Genomic DNA, 18,158 nt, shown 5'->3' on the forward strand with positions numbered 1-18,158 from the left:
TATATTTGGATCTTTTTTTTCTTTTTGCTATCCTGATTGGATGTTTTCTGTTACCTTATCTTACAAATCACTGATTTAATCCTCTGCTTCATCTAAACATCTAATCTCTCTAATGTATTCATTTCAGTTACTATATTCTTCTTTTATGACTGGTTCTTTTTTATGTTTTCTATCTCCATTTTTATGTTTCCTATCTCTTTGTCGAAGTTCTCACCGAGATCACTGAGCATCCTTATAACCAGTGTTTTGAACTCTAGATCTGGTAGATTGTCTCCATTTTGTTTAGGTTTTTTTCTAGAGCTTTTTTTTCTTCTTTCATTTGGGACATGTTTCTTTGTTTCCTCATGCTTCCTTATGTTTGTTTTTATATATTAGGTAAAGCTGCTATGTCTCCCGATCTTAGTTGAGTGGCCTTATGTAGTAGGTATCCTGTGGGGCTCAGTGGTACAGTCTCCCTGGTCACCTGATCCGGATGTTCCAGGTGTGTTTCTTGTGTGGGTCATGTGTGCCTTCCTGTTATAATTGAGCCTTGATTGCTGTTGGCATGTCTGTGGGAAGGATTAATCCTCAGGCTAATTGGTCATGAGGACTGGCTGTGACTATAGTGAAGAAGCTGTTGTGCAGAGCCTGACCCTACAGAGCAGGATTTAGTTTAGCAGGGCTCTGATGCCTGCTTAGTTTGCCCTTTGGGTATGTTGTTTGTGGAGGTAGTTGGGTGATTCTCTGGTGTTGTCAGAAGCTAGCCACTGGGAATGTTGGCTCTGGGACCTTTTTGGAGGGGCTCTTGTGCAAGCCAAGGTCAGCTGCTGCCTGTGCCCTGCCTGTGGCCACTTGGTATGTGCTACAAAGTCATCTACTGGCAGTTGCCACTTGCGCTGGGCTTGGAGATACCTGGGAGAGGTTAAGCTGCAAACTAAGGCTGGTTTCCACTAGTGCAGGGCATAGGGCTACTTAGAAAGGGGTACAGGGCATGCTGAGGCCAGATGCTGCTTGTTTTGGGTTTATGTACTCTCTGAGCAGGAGAGAGTCTTCTTCCTGGAATATGAGTTCTAGAAAAACAAATAAATCTCTCTGTCTCTCTGTCTCTCTCTGTCTCTCTATCTCTGTCTCTGTCTCTCTCTCTCTTACCCCTCCTTCCCTCCCCTTTTCTACCCCCTCCCCCCCATCTCCTCTCCATCTCTCTTCTCCATCTTTCTATCTATATCTATGCTTAAGATTCTTTGAGAAGTTTTAGGAAGGTCTACAACATGAGCCAAGACTGGCTGTTTGTATGGAAAAGCCACTGGAAGCAGCTTGGTGGGCATGCTAGTTGGGAGTGTGGGGTCTCAGGAAGTAACCAGGGTAGGATGAATGTTGTTTGCCAGGTAGATGGAGATTCAGACTTGTTTACTGCCTGTACCTGCAGGCTGGGTTTGGGGAGGGCTCAACAAAGTAACAATGGCTTCTGCCAGCACTTCTGTCTGGGAGAAAGCTGCCCCTCCAGCCCTCTCCCTGAAGCCAGACAATTCAGTTCCTTGTGTATATACCTGATGCCTTTCGAGCTGCTGTCCCACTGGTGGAGCTCAGAGCAAGTGAGTGTTAGCAAGTAAGTTCATGTGTGGGCCCTTTAAGAGGAGCATCTGGGACTCCAGCAGCCTCTTGTCTCACTCAGCCACAATCTACACTGGTTTTCACAGCCAGAAGTTATGGGGAATTCTCTTCCCAGCACTAGAACTCTGGGCTAGGGAGCCTGGTGTGGGGCTAGGACCCCTCGCTCCTCAGGGAGAACCTGTGCAGCTGAGATATGCCTCCCTATTTTTTAACTGCCACACGTGGATATGGGACCAGCCTATTCCAAGTCTCCACCCCTTTTACCAGTCTTGAGATAGCTTCTTTTTGTACGTCCTTAGTTACAAGACTTCTGATCAGCTAGACTTCAGGCGATTTTCATTGATGGTTGTTTTGTATTTTAGTTGTAATTATGATGTGGTTTTGGGAGGGTGCAAGCACAGCATTTACCAACTTACTCCTCCATCTTGACTGGAAGCTGTAACCCACTTTTAGAAGTTGCAGATAGGTGATGTATAGGACTTGGCAGATCTGAGAACACAAAATCCTTTGTCAGTAGTGGAGAAAGCCGGGAAGCAACCTGACTTTGGTTATTACAAGTTTCCTAAAAGAGTTAGAAAATTTCCTACACAAAGTAGGTATGGAAGTAGGAGGTAATGATGGAGCTTAAAACATGAAGACTGTAAGTGTATTTAAGAAGTAGTTAGAACCTCACAATAGAAGATGGAAAGAGTAAATTAGTTGGTTTCTGGCTTGGAGTCACCAGTGCATGGATGAATATAGAGGTACTGTCTTGGAGACAAAGGAACTAAAGGTTTACATACCCACTGATAGAAGAGTCTTCCTCTTGGAATTTGAATTCTAGAAAAAAACCCAAAACGTTGTCTGTCCGTCCGTCCGTCCATCCATCCATGTATATGTGAGGATCTCCAAGAATATGGTGAAACCCACCAAAGACCATGCCTGTGGACTAAGCTCCCATTCAGCATTTTTGTAGCCCATTCTTAAATTTGAGCAGATAACCAAGGCTCCCAATTATTTGAAGAAGTTTCCTAGTATGAAAATATGAGTTAGATATAAGAAAATGTGGGTGGAGTAGGGTGGAGCACATCTTAATAGAAGAGACTACAAAAAGAGAATTTTAAAACTATGTATTATATGAAACAAGGGCCAATGATATAAAAATGTACAGAGAGTACAAGAAAGAAGTTTTGGATAGTAAAAATATGACAGTAGAAATAAAATCAAGCCAACAGAAGAAAAGGAAGACGAAATTGGAGTTGAAGTATAATAAAAATCAAAAAGATGGGAAATAGGAATGAAAAGATAAGAAAATTAAGACCTATGTAAGATATTGAACCTTAAATAGGAAGTTGAGAAAGAGAAAAATTAGAGAAGGGAATTATCAATGAAATAATTAATTAAAATTTCTCAAAATTGAATATTATAGCTGAAAGGACCTAATGAATGCCAAATACAGTGGTTGAAAATAAATAATACCAAGACACATTATGAATCTTGAGAATATTAGATGCAAACACAGGATACTAAATTTTTCCAGAATTAGTAATTTTTCATTAAAAAAATTTCAAATATCAGAATGCTGCTAACTTTAAAATTACAAAGGAAACTATTGGAAAGTGTAGCAAAGCATTTCCAACACAGAATTCTGTACCTAGTCAAACTATGAATTATAAGTCAGGGACAAACTTTCAGATATGGAAGGACATGCCTCTTTCTCAGGGATTCACTAGAAAATATGATCCACAAAAGAAAGAATAAACAAATGTGTTTTGTTTTGTGGTTCTGGACTTACAAAAGAAAACTATAAACATATGTTCACACAAATACCTATATGTAAATGTTTATGGTAGCTTTATTTATAATCACTAAAAATAGGAAATTATCTAAATGTTCTTCAGCTGGTGAATGGATAAACAAAATATGACACATCCATAAAATGGAATATTAATTTTCAATAAGAAGGAACAAACTGATGCACACATCCACATGGATGAATCTCAGATGCATTATGCTTAGTGAAAGAAACATTTTTTAAAATAGAAAAGCTACAATACTGTAGGATTCCATTTATATGACATTCTGGAAAAGGCAAAAAAATAGCAGTGGTTGTCAGGGCAAAGAATAGGAGGAGGAAACTGACTAAACGGGCACTTTTGTTATGATGAGGCTCTTCCATATCTCAGTTATGGTGGCAGTTTAAGGTGACCGTTACATCATTGTATATACATTTCTCAAAACACCTTGAATCTAAAAAGATAATATTTGTTGTATGCCAATTATACCCCCAATAAACCTGTTAAGATTAACAACCACAGCAAATGTCACTTCAGCAATAAGGCCTTCCCTGGCCACCTATTTTTCATGGGCCTGTTTCCCACCCATTCTACTCAAGTTCCCTTTCCCCTCCCCTCCTTTAGAAAACTCTTAGAAGGGTTTCCAGGAAGTGTTCTGTCATCTCTAGGTTGTTGCCCTTTTAGTTTGAAGAATTAAAATCATTTGACCTTTCTCATTGATCCTGATTTTATATCCTTTCAAATTTTCAGCTATTTTATACTTTTCATCTTAATTATTTTACTCTGAATACAAAAATTTTCAAGCATAGGCAATTTGCATTAAAGAAAAAAAGGCTCTAATGATGAAATCAAGATTGTGTTTCTAGAGTTAACACACATGTTTTTCTCCATAGATAGCAGCGAATGCCTTGCAGATGACTATAGTATAATTGCTGGAGGGAACCTCACTGGTTGGCACCCAGACTCTGCTGCTGTGTTGTGGCGAAGAGTCTTGGGAATCCTCGGAGATGTAAATAATATTCAGTCACCCAAAATCCATGCCAAAGTTTTTGGCTACCTGTATGAACTCTGGTACAAACTAGCAAAGGTATGTCTTGCTATGTTACTTTTTATTCTAATATGGGAAAATTGACTTATCTTTTAACATGAAAACTATGTTGCAGTTCACTACTGAACAGATTCTGGAAAAAAATTAGGTATACAAAGTATGATTATCAAAAATAAATAACACTTATATTTTGGTTATCTAATACAGAAGAGTTATTTAATGTATAAGAATATTGCTATAATATATTAAGAATAGGTTATTATTCAGTAATTTTAATTACTCTATAAAAATGGTACTGGCTTTATTGTACAAAATTTGGAAAATGTAGGACAATACTAAGAAGAACATTAACATCACCATCCTGCAAGGTAACCAATAGTAATATATAATCTTATTTCTAGGGATAAACACATTTTTACAAAAGTAGAATCTTAGAGGCCATACAATTTTCATTCTGGTTTTTGTTTTTGTTTATTACATACATTTTCCCCATGTTACTATATTTAAAAAAGAAAAAAGAAAAAACATGATTCATGTTTATACAATGTAACTTGTTGAACCATTCTTTTTCATTTGGAGTTCAGGACCTCTCCAAGCATTAACAGTCAAGGAAAAACAATGCCCTGGTTTTGTATTAAATCTAAAACCACATACAGTAAGTGAGACATAAAATTCAAAGGACAATAGATCTCACCAAAAAAAGAAAACTTGTAAATATTATGGGTTTTCACTCAACTTTTAGGAATTTAATTGGAAACAGCTATTTGACAATGGAACACAATATTGAAATGTCATTGGGATAAACCGTCTTGCCTTTCCTAAAATTTTCCTCTTTCTGAATTAGATACGGGATAATCTAGCAATAAGCCTGGATAACCAATCTTCTCCATCTCCTCCGGTCTTGATCCCACCACTCAGAATGTTTGCATCATGGCTATTTAAGGCAAGTGGATATGTGTTTATTCCTTTATTGTAATTTCCTCTTCCTTTCTGAAATTGAGTTTTAAAAATGTAATTGCCCAAGACTGCATGTTTTGAAGACAGACGGGGTCTTACTAAAGCCAATATGTCCCACATCTCCATAAACAACTCTTATGGAAAACTGAGAAGTAAATGAAATGTCGAAATGCTGTGCATCTGGAGTTGATTAAATCTTTAAACATCATCTCCTTGGCAGGCGACAACATTGCCAAATGAATATAAGGAAGGCAAACTACAAGCCTACAAACTGATCTGTGCCATGATGACCAGACGCCAGGATGTTCTGCCAAACTCAGACTTCCTGGTGCATTTTTACCTTGTGATGCACCTGGGATTAACCAGCGAGGATCAGGTATTCTGTGACTTCTTTATCATGGTAGCCCATTATTTGGAAAGTGCATATCACTCTTTGCAGGTTAAATTGAGATTGATGAAAATATATCGGAAGTGTTAAAATTCTCAGTAGTTTCAGCTCTTTTACACATGGCAACATTGGTCTTTCAAAAACGTAAATCAGATTTTATCACATCCCTGCTCCTCCCCACTGATTTTGCATTGCACCAACCAAATTTGAATATTATTCTATGGCCTATACAGTTTAATATGATCTAACTTCTGCCTATGTTGTCAATCTCGAAAATGCTATTTCAACCACGTTTTGTTGGGATTCTTCATTAGATTTTGTTTAAAGAAAATGATTCTGGTCATTTAAAAATGTTTGAAAACTATGGTTTTAGGAATTAGGATTTTTTTTGGAAGACCTCACCCATAAATTAGGGGTCCTGACATTTCTTTATTATAAGGAATTATTTTAATTTCTTCCACAAAGAAATAGAATCAGTGGTTAAGTTGAAACAGAAAGGCCAAAGGAGCCTCTTGCGACAGCCCCTCCTTGCAGACCGAGGGTGTACAGTGTGGAATGTGGCCAGTCCCTAGACTTCCTTCCTTGTGGAAGTCCCCTGCCAGTGGGAAGAGGATGAGGAGGGGCACAGGATCACTCTGACTCTTGATTTTCTGTCTGAATATTAAGCATACAGGTGATGTGATTGGTTTGTACTTCACAGAGATTATTCTGGACTCTGGAGGATGGATTTAAAAATGTGACAATGGTAGCAAAGAGTAGGAGGCGGGGCCTGCAGACAGGGAGATTAATTAGGAAGTGGTTAAATGAATATAGATATTTAAAATGATGCGAACTAAGATGGTAGCATTGGAGAGGAGAAGAAGGAATAGGAAAGATTGAAGAAATTTTAAGCATTTAATTTTATCACTAGGTCTTCTTGACCAATTAGAGGTATGAGGAGTGTTTCAGAGTTTACCCTTTAAGTTGTGGATACTTATCAATGAACTTGAATCATTCATGGACTACAAGTAGCCATCCTATCTGTATTTCTTTTGTTCTTTATAAATGCAGAAGAGTTATTTCATTTAATGAATAAGTAGAATTAAAGAATAAAAGAATTAAAGAATTAAAGAAATAGTATTATTCAGTAATTTTAATTACTCTTTATAAAAGTGATACTGGCTTTATTGTACAAAATTTGGAAAATGTAGAAAATACTAAGACGACTATTAACATCATCATCTCATGGAATGTTTGATGCAGACACACAGAACTTTTAATAATCCTAGGATACATGTAGGTCATTCTCCTGATTAACCAGCTTTTCTTTGTTGCTTCAGAATGCACTTAAACCTTCTCAACCCTTAGGCCCTATTTAAAAATCTTGCAATATATTCCCTGATAAACACTTTGAGCTTTAATCATTGAACATTTATTAGCCATATTGACTACTGAGTTGTCAGATTTGCTCCAATTTCAGCAGCATATAAAGGTCGTCTATATATCAGGCTGGACTTAGATCCATAGTCTTGTTTATTTCCCAAATAAATGTAGAAATAGAGATGTGAAAGTAGAACTGTTTGTGCTTCGTGCTTAGATATTTTGCAGCCGTCATTGCAGGTGGAAGCATCTTTTACAGAATGATGTAACTCAGAGCATGTGGAAGATTAAGGGGTATAAATAGGCAAGAGAATTAACTCTCACAGATAATAATGAGATCCCTCAGTGACAGCCAAGAGAGGAAGGTTTAGTTAACAGCGGTACTTGAAAGCAGTGTTTTGATAAGATGTTGCAGGAAAAAAATTTACTTGGAATTAATAACTGTAGAATTTTCTAATTTAATAGAAAAAATTTGAAGTCAGCAATAAACACTTAGTATTCCTAACATCTAGGTGTGAGTTTAGAATCTTTCTATTTTAAAGTGTGTTGGAGTGAAAATAAAACTATAAAATGAGATAAAATGAGTATATTATTAACATTTGAGAACCCAAAACATTATTTCGAAAAATAGAAATTTACAGTGTAGAAAAAGGAACTTTCAAATTTTATACCTAAAATTATTTTCTCATTTTAATGGATGCCATGTTTTTCTGTTAAGTTTGATTTTTTGTTGTTCATTGTAAAATACGTAAATCTTAAATGGTGGCCCATTGCCAGCAGTATTCCCAACGTCCAGACTTCTAAGAAAAACAGCAATATCATAAATTTCTATTTTATAATCTTCCTATTGTTTAGGCCATTAGAAGCTTGAATTTTTTCTGTATGTTTAATAAAATTGACTTTCGCTTTAACCTTAATGGTTATTGGTATGTTTTAGCAGCCCTGACTATCTGCCAAACAGAATTACTCTAAATAAACTATTACTTTGCCAGAAGAAAATTATGCAGAAGATCTTCTAATGAAACTTCTCTCACTTAAGAAATATCTCTGGTAATTAGTTTAACTTTGGGTCCATGTGTCTAAATAGATCATGATAGTTGTTCCAGATCTCATATGTACTTCTAGAAACACATGTAATGTCAATTATTAAAATAAAAGAAATCGTTTGCTGTAAAGAATACAGTTAAATTCAAATTTTTAATTGGCAAACTGTGTACCTATGACTAGTACCACTTCAGGGCTTGTTTCTATGCTATGAGAGTTCTCAGAGAGCCACAATTTTATGTAGCTTGGCACTAAAAGACTTAATTCCTGCAGAGAGAACCTTATAACTTTTTTTTATTTTTGAATAGATAAGTAATAGCAAATAATTTAAAATTTTTCTAATGTTTATTAGTTTTTGTCTTACAAATAAAATCCAAGGAGAATTTCCTCTTTTCTCCTCTGGGTGGCACACTTGTCTACACAACTTGCAGCTGTGTATAAGGACTACCACTAAGCTTTAAAACTGCCTCATGACTTAGAGCCCTGTGAGCATTATGGTGTGGCATGGTCATTTTACAAATGTTTTCCTAAATCTGAGAGTATCAAAATTATATTAGTAGTGGCTAATAAAGTGTTGAATTTGAAATACGCTCTAAGATTCTAATTTTTTTTTCTGCTTTTAGTAATTAAAAACCTTTTTTTTTAATTAAAAAAACTATTTGTGAAATAGATATCTTACAGATTGTGTCCTATAATGCAGTCATGTAAAATCTTGGTTTCGTATAATGTGATAGCGAATTATTTATGTAAACAAATATAGTCATCTCTATATTTAAAAATAATAATACATATATACTGAATAGTCAGAAATTAAAACGTTACATTCCAAACCAACTGTTTTCGATATTAGTTGGACCAGTTTTAACTATTCTAATAACAATAATTTAATAGCTAAAACAATGATTTTGTCAAATAGCATTTCCCACATTGCAAATTTATGGTTTGTCAGTATGAGAAAAATGCTTTAAAATCGCTTTATGTTTCCTATGAAGTTTTCAAAAATTGATCTTGTTACTGGTTTAGGAAAATAATTAGGATCATAAAGATTTTCAAAATAACTATAAATTATTAACAAAATTTGGGTGAATTATGAGACTGCAGAGCCTGCTGTGAAGGGGTCTTCTGCTTGGCTTTCCTCTGCCTGGCTACTTTGTGTCTGCTGGGCCGGCAGGGCAGAGGATCTCGTTTCCCCAGCACCCACAGTGCCAGACTCTGCTGGGAGCTGTGTGAGGATGTCCCATTGATTATTCCTTGCAGTTCAGTTAGATAAATATCATGACCCATTGTGTAAATAAGTAAGGTTCAAAAAATACTGAGAACTTTTGCCCGGTGGCACATCTTTTAAAAAAGGCTGTTAGAGTTCATAGGCCAGTATGAATTATCCACAGAGTAGTCTTTTTCATTGATTCACAGCTAACAATTTGGTCAAAATTGGTTGTATTCTTCTCTTCTGTCTTGTTTTATCTAGGCTTTGGCCTTGGTCCCCCCACCTCAGAATCCTTATTGGAGTACCCTACTGCATCCAACCTTTCCTTCCATAGTTGTCTTCCCAGTTCATCACCATTTTTCAGCTCCTCTTCTAAAGCTGTTCCTGGTTCTTCTTAGGTTTTCCTAATGCTTAAGCAGCTTTTCACCTCAGTCTTCCCTAGAATATTTAGACATGAAAGGAATTATGATTTGGATTCATTAAAAACAGTTCCTATTAATTTCATCATTATTTAAAACATATGGAAAGATCAATATGTGTGAAATGGAAAAGGACAGTTGAGGAAAGGAATTTTATTTTTGTTTTTAAGAACTTATATCAAAGACTGGAAAGTTTTCTTTGCTTAAAATAAGTAAGCTATTTTTTAACAATGACTTACAGATTTAACATTTTAATGTAATTTGTCTGTTATACATCAAAGTTAAGTTTTCTTTTAAATGAAAAACTTACATTAATGCAAATTTATTGTTGCAAATCTGCATGTAGAAATTTTGGGAAATGTAGTTCTTTCTTATTTTCATCTATAATAGCCTATTGTTGTATTTGCTAGCACACCAAAAAAGCATGAGGCCTGTCTCAGCTGGAGGAATATGTATTGTTCTGCCCTGAGGTAATAATCCAGCTACAAATCTGAATCATGATATTATAAAGTTATGATACAGTATAATATACTATGAAGTAATGTAACAATTAAGAACATGGATTTCAAAACAGCTTGTCTGAGCTCCAATCTTGGCCATTCCCTTAATATCCAAGTCATGTGACCCCATTGTGCCGAAACGCAGGCAATTATAGTGCCTACTTCAGAGGGTTGTTTGAAGACTTGATGAGGTAAAACATTTAATACACTCATTTTGGAGTCTGGACACAACAGCCCTCAGTAAGTGTGAGCCCTTGCAGTATACCAGAGAGAGTGAGGAGGACAGCAACAACTTGAGTAACCAAATTATTTTATTTTTCTGGTATCTTAAATGTTGTTATTTTTCCTTCATGTATTTTCTTGCCTTTGAACATAATGATTTGACTAAAAATGAACTACATATTTCTACTTCTTGACAGGCAAGAAGCATTGTAGCATTTCAGAATATATGGAGAAATAACCTCTCTCCACACTGTGGGTCAAATATAGTAATGATATGTTTAACCCTTGTGTGATTCAGAAACGTTTCTTGTGTGGCCACGGGCTCACTTTCCACCCATTCCTCACCCCACCCAGTGTGCCTTATGAATGATGGAAGCCAGAAAGCTGAACTCTGTGTGTCCCCAGCTCCTTGCAGCTGGGTCGACATCAACCCAGGTTCCATCTGGCAGAGGCACCTACATGGTGCTGGAAAGCTGACATGGGGAGTGGTCGGCAGCAGCTGTTGTGAAGTTCTCCTCAGGCACCTGCATCTCTGGCGGCAAGAGCAAGCCATGGAGTCTCTGCTGGAACTGCTCTGTGCTGTGCCTGGCTGTTTCTGCTTGTCACCTTGTTCCTGGTAGTAGAAGGTTCATGCTTGGTTCCCTGGCACTTCCTATGAGCCATCTAATGCCCTGATATAAATCTCTTTCCTCTTAATCTTAGCAGAGCAGATTGTTGTCCAAAGTAAAAACTTGCCTTTAGATGTTGACTACTGTGCAAGGTATTATGCTGGGCACTGGTGATACACGATCAACACTGGTTCATATTTCAACTGTTAAATGCACTCGGAGCATTTCTCCCCCACTCCCCTCGTACCTTAATTTTGGTTACTTGCTTTGTAGCCAAGAATATTTAACTTGTTTTAGGAACATTTTGCTTTTGTTAACTTTATATTTTAATGAATATTTTGCCACACCAGTATTAAAGAAAAAATAATTTTAAACATCATATATAGAGTAATATTTTATCGTAGAAGTCAGATTAGTTCATGATTTTCTTAACGGATGTTACAACCGCCTCTCATGAGGTATATGATGGAATAATATTATAATAAACAGTCGTTTGTAAAAAGATCCCAAGGGGCCCCTCAGTGAGCTTAAGACTCAGCAGTGAGCTATGAAAGCAAGGTGCAGGGGTGCTACTTGTAAATTGGCCATACCTGACTCTTTTAATAACCCCAGACAGCCTGTATCATGCAGTGATATGTAATAATTGCATCACCTTTTCTCAGACAAAGAATTGTTCTTCACTGAAAATTTAGACTTATAACTAGAACAACTATTTGTATTAGATACACATAAACTTATAAATATATTTAAGGTTAAAAATAAGTGAATATTCAGTTTCAGAGAATGAAGGATTAAGATGGCAAATTAGGGAACTTGTTTACCTCATATCCAAGGAAATCTAATAGATCTCTAAAGTGCTTACTCTGTATAGCAAGTTGTTTGTTTTTTTTTTTTAACCAAGGTTTGAATTAATGGGATTTTAATTCAGGACTCATAGAACAAAGTGCATATGTATAAATTTAAAGGTCCAACTGATGTTTAGAGGATTAAATATTAACCTTGATATGTATCACTAGAGAAACTTTAGAAGGCTAACTTAAAAGTTTCATCTAAAAACAATTTTTAAAAAACCATTAGGGTCGTAAGTGAGTAAAAAATAAGACTAATTCCAAGCCTTATTCCTAAGATTTTTAAGAATGGGCAAATGTATCTCCCAAGATTGTAGGATACAGAGTGGCTTTAAAAATATACAACATTTGACTTTTATGATAACAAGCATCATATTGGAAGCTGAAAGACCTGGGTGCTAGATTTAGCTTTGTCACCCACTGGACACTGGGACTTGCCTGGTCACAGGTGGTCAAGTGAATGAGCTGGACCAGAGGACCTCTAAGGCCCCCTCTTATTGAACATTCTTGTATACTCTGATTTATTTTTAGGAGTTTTATTATTAGGGTCGCATCATTCTTTACTAAATATAGCGAAAGATTTGATAAACTTTTCACGTGGAATATTTTTCCTCACTATAGTAAAGACCTCATCAGGTTCTAAATATATATACAGTAGTATGAGGCTCATAAATGAATATCTGTAATATCCATCAATTTGTGCAGAGGGCCAAATGAGTGATACACATGTTATAGGAATTGCACTGTGTTGAATACCCTTCTAGTTAAGTTGATTTGAAAGCAGCTCACAGGTGAGGTTGCATCTGAGCAGGAATTTCAAGGATAAATTGAATTAAGATGGTATCACAAGAAGCAGGGTGGAAATTTACATGTCAAAGACACAGACTTTCTCAGGCCATGTTCAAGGAACAGTGACCATCGTGGTTTTGATTTAGTGTCATATATATGTGTGGAAATAATGTATGGACATGAATGCCGGCAGCACTGTAGAGAGCCTTGATTCAGGCTTTTTCATCCCATAGATACTGGAAGCTGTTGAAAGTTTTTGAGCACAATACTCAGCATGACCAAAAAGTTTTTTAAGAAGCTTAAATCACAGTGGTTTTGCGAGATGGATTATAATCAGGAGAAAATGTTCTCAATAAGCACAGAGAGGGAAATTGTAGTAGCCTAGGGGCAAGGTAATGAGGGCCTACCACAAGGACCATATCATCAGATGTAGATTATGTGTGTGTGTGTGTGTGTGTGTGAGAGAGAGAGAGAAGAGAGAGAGAACATTCTTGGACAGGTAAGACATAGTACTGCATGGTAGGTACGCTGAAAAGGTAGAGCCTCCTGGCACTACTCTCATTATCTCTCAAAGCAGAAGTCAATTCAGAAAAGCAAGAAGATGAATTGAGAAAAGGCGAGGGGCAAGGTAGGATGTGATCCCTCTCTTCACCATGGACATCGTAGCACAAGGGCAGACTAAGCAGTATATGAAGGCTACACCAAGAGGTGTCCCCAAAGAATTCTTGCCTATTAAGAGGTAGAAATATGTGGGAAAGATTTCCAGGAACATTTTTTCTCCACTTAAGAGAACATACTTTCTAACTCTTGGAATTCAAATAGTCGATGTGCAAACTATAAAATATTTATAGTTGTTAAACCAGAACTTCTAAAGGTCTTTGTTATTTTATGTTTTTGTTAGCCATTTAAATTACTTTTTGTTTTTGAAAGTAATTTGACATTAAAAAACAAAACTTATTTTTCTTTTTTTTAAATTAATTGTTTTTATGGTGGCATTGGTTAACAAAATCCAATACAAAACTTATTTTTCTGATAATACAATTTTTATTAGTTTGAATTTACTTTATTCATTTTAATGGGAATATAAAGGTTTACTGAAGCAATAAACAAAACTTTCAAGTTTGACTTAGGTAAGGTGGAAGAATAATATTTACAAGGATTGATGGTGTACATCAACTCTCTCTTGACATATATCATTAAGTAAATGATGATTCTTATGTGCTTATTGTATAAATTCAGAGTGCTAAAATGTAGCATCTATCATTAGTTAGTGTTATACCATCAAGCAACATCCAGTGCTTTCTGAGTGTTTTCTGTAATGTTTCATGAGAATATATAAGCCATAGTTAGTCGAAGTTTTATCAAAAAAAAAGCATTATAACTTTATTCAGCCGCCAGTGGCTGTAAGACTTAAGGTGAACAACTACATCAGAATAATAAACTGGAAGGTTTTTTTTTTTATTTTACAGCTGTGAAACCAATAATTATTTTTAGTAGGCTACTGACTGAGCCCACTTACACCTAAATAAGGAAAGTAGAAATATGGAGAAGATAACAGATGGTGGAGGTTTTGGTTCTGAAGTTTAACACATGTGCAGTGAACTCGTTACACAACTTTAGAAAGGGTAAGATGATGGCATGGGAGGCTGATCAGGACAGGAAGACTACCTGAGAGGCCAGGAACTAGAGTTGGTTTGATTTTCCCTTTTCAAGTTAAAGGTGTAAAGATTTTTTTTTTCAAGTAAATGCTATCAGTGAAGAAAATGAACTTTGTATATTTAGTTATAAATGTTTAATAAATACGTGCTCCATGAAATAAAACATTAAAATGCAATGTACTATCAACTCAACATATGTGGAAAATTGAAGGACTTTGTTCTTAATGAACCGTTAACCATATGATATAGTGTATGCAGTGGGCTGCATTTTTCAGTAGAGAAAATGTTCTTTTGCCCTGGGGTCTCTGGAAGGAGACCGTATTGTGATATCTTGCAAGGCCCAAGTCTTCAGAATCTTCCTTAGTAGACTCACGGGAGTATATCTTGCTTTTCTCAGACCGAGCAGGCATTCAATAAATGTGTTGATTGATAGAAAATTAAGGAAAAAAAGGAAGACCTTAAACCACGTTCATTGCCTCATGGAGAAGAATGGGTGACCAAAGTAGCTGAGCTGAACTATTCTGGTTGAGATTCTGGCTCCAACTATCAACTTTAAAGCAGGCATTAACTTTCTATAGTGGTGAGCTAGCCAATGTTCATTACCCTGGAACAGTGATTCCTAGGACACAAAGGGATTTTGCTACCTTCCTTTCTCTGAGGACACTGGGCCATGTCTGGAGACAATTTGGTTGTTACAAGTAGGGATTGGGGTGCTCTGGCATGTAGTAGTTAGAGGCCAGGGATGTCATTAAAGTTCCTACTATGTACAGGTCCACAACAAAGAATTTATGATCCCAAGTGTCAATAGTGGTACTGTGGTTGAGAAACCCTGTTTTAGTAGATGACACCAAGGAGAAGAGGCAGGTAATATAAATTATATGACAAACTCAGTAATCAAAAAAAGTATGAATGACTAGCTCTCTCAGTTTAACCAAGGAAATTAAAACATACAGAAATTCAACCAGGGAGATTAAAGTTAGAGAGGCAAATGTTTTAGGTTAAACTATACAAAAATTGCCATTATTGAACTGTTTTTTCAAAAAGTGGGGATGCAATTTCATATGGTTCAACTTATAAAATTCTGCATTTATATTTTATAAATCAATTTAAGAAGTAAGACATGGAGTGTGTTTGATTAATTTAGAGTCAACATGAAAAATATCTAAGATTTTGTCTGGAAGCCTAATCTGAATAAGTAATATAGCCTGTACCTGCAAAGCTCGAGGCACTGCAAGACTGATTGGAGCCAGGGAGGGGTTCAGGGTGGCTCTGCTTCCCCTATGCACCTGCCCAAGTGGCTAAGAGGATGAAGAATGGCAAGAGAACAGCTTGCTTAGTGAAGAGTCAACTCATGGGCAGATCATTGCTTTCTTCAAATGTCTGGAGCCCTGTCTGTGCCGGGAGAAGGATCAGACTGTCTTACTTCCAGAGCAGGGCCTGAGGGAAGACTCCAGCTCATCACTAGAGACACTTTCTAACCCAGCGTCCTGTTCAGATATGGCTGGTGAATGATTTGGGGTTTGTAAGCCTCTCAAACTTTAAAGTATCCATCCAAGGCTCTCTGGCATAGCTATCTCATGGCTGCATGGGTGAAAGGGACATCTACTTTGGATCTTTAGCCCTGGCCTTGCACTTAAAGCTCTGCATCCTTGAGTCAGTGATCACCCACATAGCCTTTTTTAGCTTGAGCTTATTGTTTTGTGAAATGGGGTCATTGTGACTCTTTTTGGGGACTTGGAAAGGTGAGGACAGTTAGGCCTTCAATAGGTGGTGGTGTGGTCACTGAAGAAGGGATTCTCTGTTGTTTGAAATACCACTTGTTGACCTGCAAGATTATCTATTCCCATTTAGAATTCTACGAAGGTTTTAAGAGAATTTATGTAAAGAAAAGCTGAGAGAGAGATGGCTTCTAGTGGTATTTCAGGTTCTACTCTGTACTGAGGAGCAGGGGTGCTTTAACTCCCATTTGGAAAGGAGTGATTTTGAATATAAGAGATTTTAAATGATGGCTATGGTTTATAATCCATAAAGGATAGGTTTGGATACAAGGAAATAACATCAGGCAAAGCATTTTAAATTGCAAGTTTTGTTTCTGTGAGAAAGTGCTCTCCTTGTGAGAAATGATCTCTTTTTGTCTGTTGATTTCTTTTTAATATATAACAATAAGTGATAGTGTGCTAATTACAGATTATTCAGCTATTAATGCTATTTACTGGAACTCATTTTAAAGAGAACACTGTTTTCTGTAGAAACAATAAACAACAGTATTTCTTTTGTTCTTCAATAGAAAAATATTCTTCGGTGTAGGTATTTGTGGGCTAGAGAAACTTTAGCAAATGAGAACATTTTAGAAATAAGACATTAAAATTAAATACTTACTTTTTCCCCCCTATACTAGAGGCCTCCATTGAACATGTTCAGCATGATTCTCTTGTCAAGACCCAATGCCTTTGTGTTACCTATTTGCTTTTCTGTCCTGGGTCCCCATGGAGTACTGGCTGTCACACTGCAGGAGCCCTGTACTCTTGGCCCATCCTCACTCTGCATAGCTATCGCCTACCCCTAAAAGGTCATTGCTGGAGGCCGGGGCCATGCTTTATTCTGCCTCAAACTCTTCCCAGCAGCAGACATGGTACCTGCAAACCAATCAATGCTCAAGAAATTTGTCAACTTACTGTTAAATGTTTTTGTATAAAATTATCAGAATGACTTGACTTTCATTTCACATTTTTATGATGAGTAGATTTAAAATCAAGTCTTAATTTTTAGTTGGTCCTTCAAAAATTAATATTTTGGGTAAGATCATGATTAAAAATACTGCTGTAATTTAATAAAAGCAATGACTTATAGAGTTCTAAAATTTACAAAATGCTTTCAGGTCTCCTTTGCCTTTTGTAACCGCATTGTGGGGTCGATTGCATTTCTGTTCCCATTTTACAGATGTGAAATTGCTTGCTTGGGAAACAAAGTATCTGCCCAAGGTCAGATAGCCAATTAGTGGTATCTTTTAGGAAGTCTTATCTCGAAATCCCTCCTCTTCCTACTTCCTCATCCCCTCCTACATCTGCCTGAAAGTAACTTTGTTTAAAGAAAAAGGAAAGTACTTTTGAAGCCCCCCTAAATGAATTTTATTATGTGTAAATTAAAAATCAAAATGTCAAATAGTTATTCCTAGAATTTGAAGCTGTTATTATTCTACATGGTCTAATTGCTTACCTATACCTCTTTCCTTGTTGCTATGGTGGGATTGGCATGTAATGGGCTCTCCATCATTTGATGGTCAAACCAGGTGATGTCTCAGGTTTTTTGATACTGCTACTTTGTTAGTGGCTCTGGCCTTAATGAGGTTGATAGAGCTGGCTCCCCTTGGGATTTTTCTCTTAAATTTCAGCTGTTCTTGGAAGCTCTTTGTCTAAATACAGCTTAAATTACAAAAAAGAAAGAAGTAATTCTGTCGCCCAAGCAGAAACTAAAACGGTACCTGTTGGACTGTTCTATGTAACTCATCCAGACCTTCAGCCCTCATCGGTGGTATGGTCTGTACACTCCCAGAATTGAATGAGCACTGAATATATACATACATACATATACACACCACACACACACACACACACACACACACACACACACACACACACACACACACACACATATACACACATACATACAAATATATACACGCACCGAACACAAAAATGTTGCTCATATGTGCAGGTGGATACTTTTGCTTTTAAGGAAACAAACTG

At 36.6% G+C, this 18,158-nt stretch overlaps 1 protein-coding gene across 4 annotated transcripts in view; it reads left to right on the forward strand.

The window, feature by feature from the left end:
• The window catches only part of RALGAPA2 (Ral GTPase activating protein catalytic subunit alpha 2), a 291,465-nt gene that overhangs the window by 131,566 nt on the left and 141,741 nt on the right, over positions 1-18,158 (forward strand). For all 4 annotated transcript variants that reach the window (XM_039874353.1, XM_039874357.1, XM_039874355.1 and 1 more), the window contains exons 21-23: positions 4,259-4,452; positions 5,258-5,356; positions 5,591-5,746. In XM_039874353.1, the coding sequence (XP_039730287.1) occupies positions 4,259-4,452; positions 5,258-5,356; positions 5,591-5,746 (449 nt within the window). The remainder of the gene's footprint in view (positions 1-4,258; positions 4,453-5,257; positions 5,357-5,590; positions 5,747-18,158) is intronic.

This window comes from Pteropus medius, unplaced genomic scaffold (genome assembly GCF_902729225.1).
Source record: "Pteropus medius unplaced genomic scaffold, Ma_sr-lr_union100, whole genome shotgun sequence".
In the NCBI taxonomy this organism is placed as follows: domain Eukaryota; kingdom Metazoa; phylum Chordata; class Mammalia; order Chiroptera; family Pteropodidae; genus Pteropus; species Pteropus medius.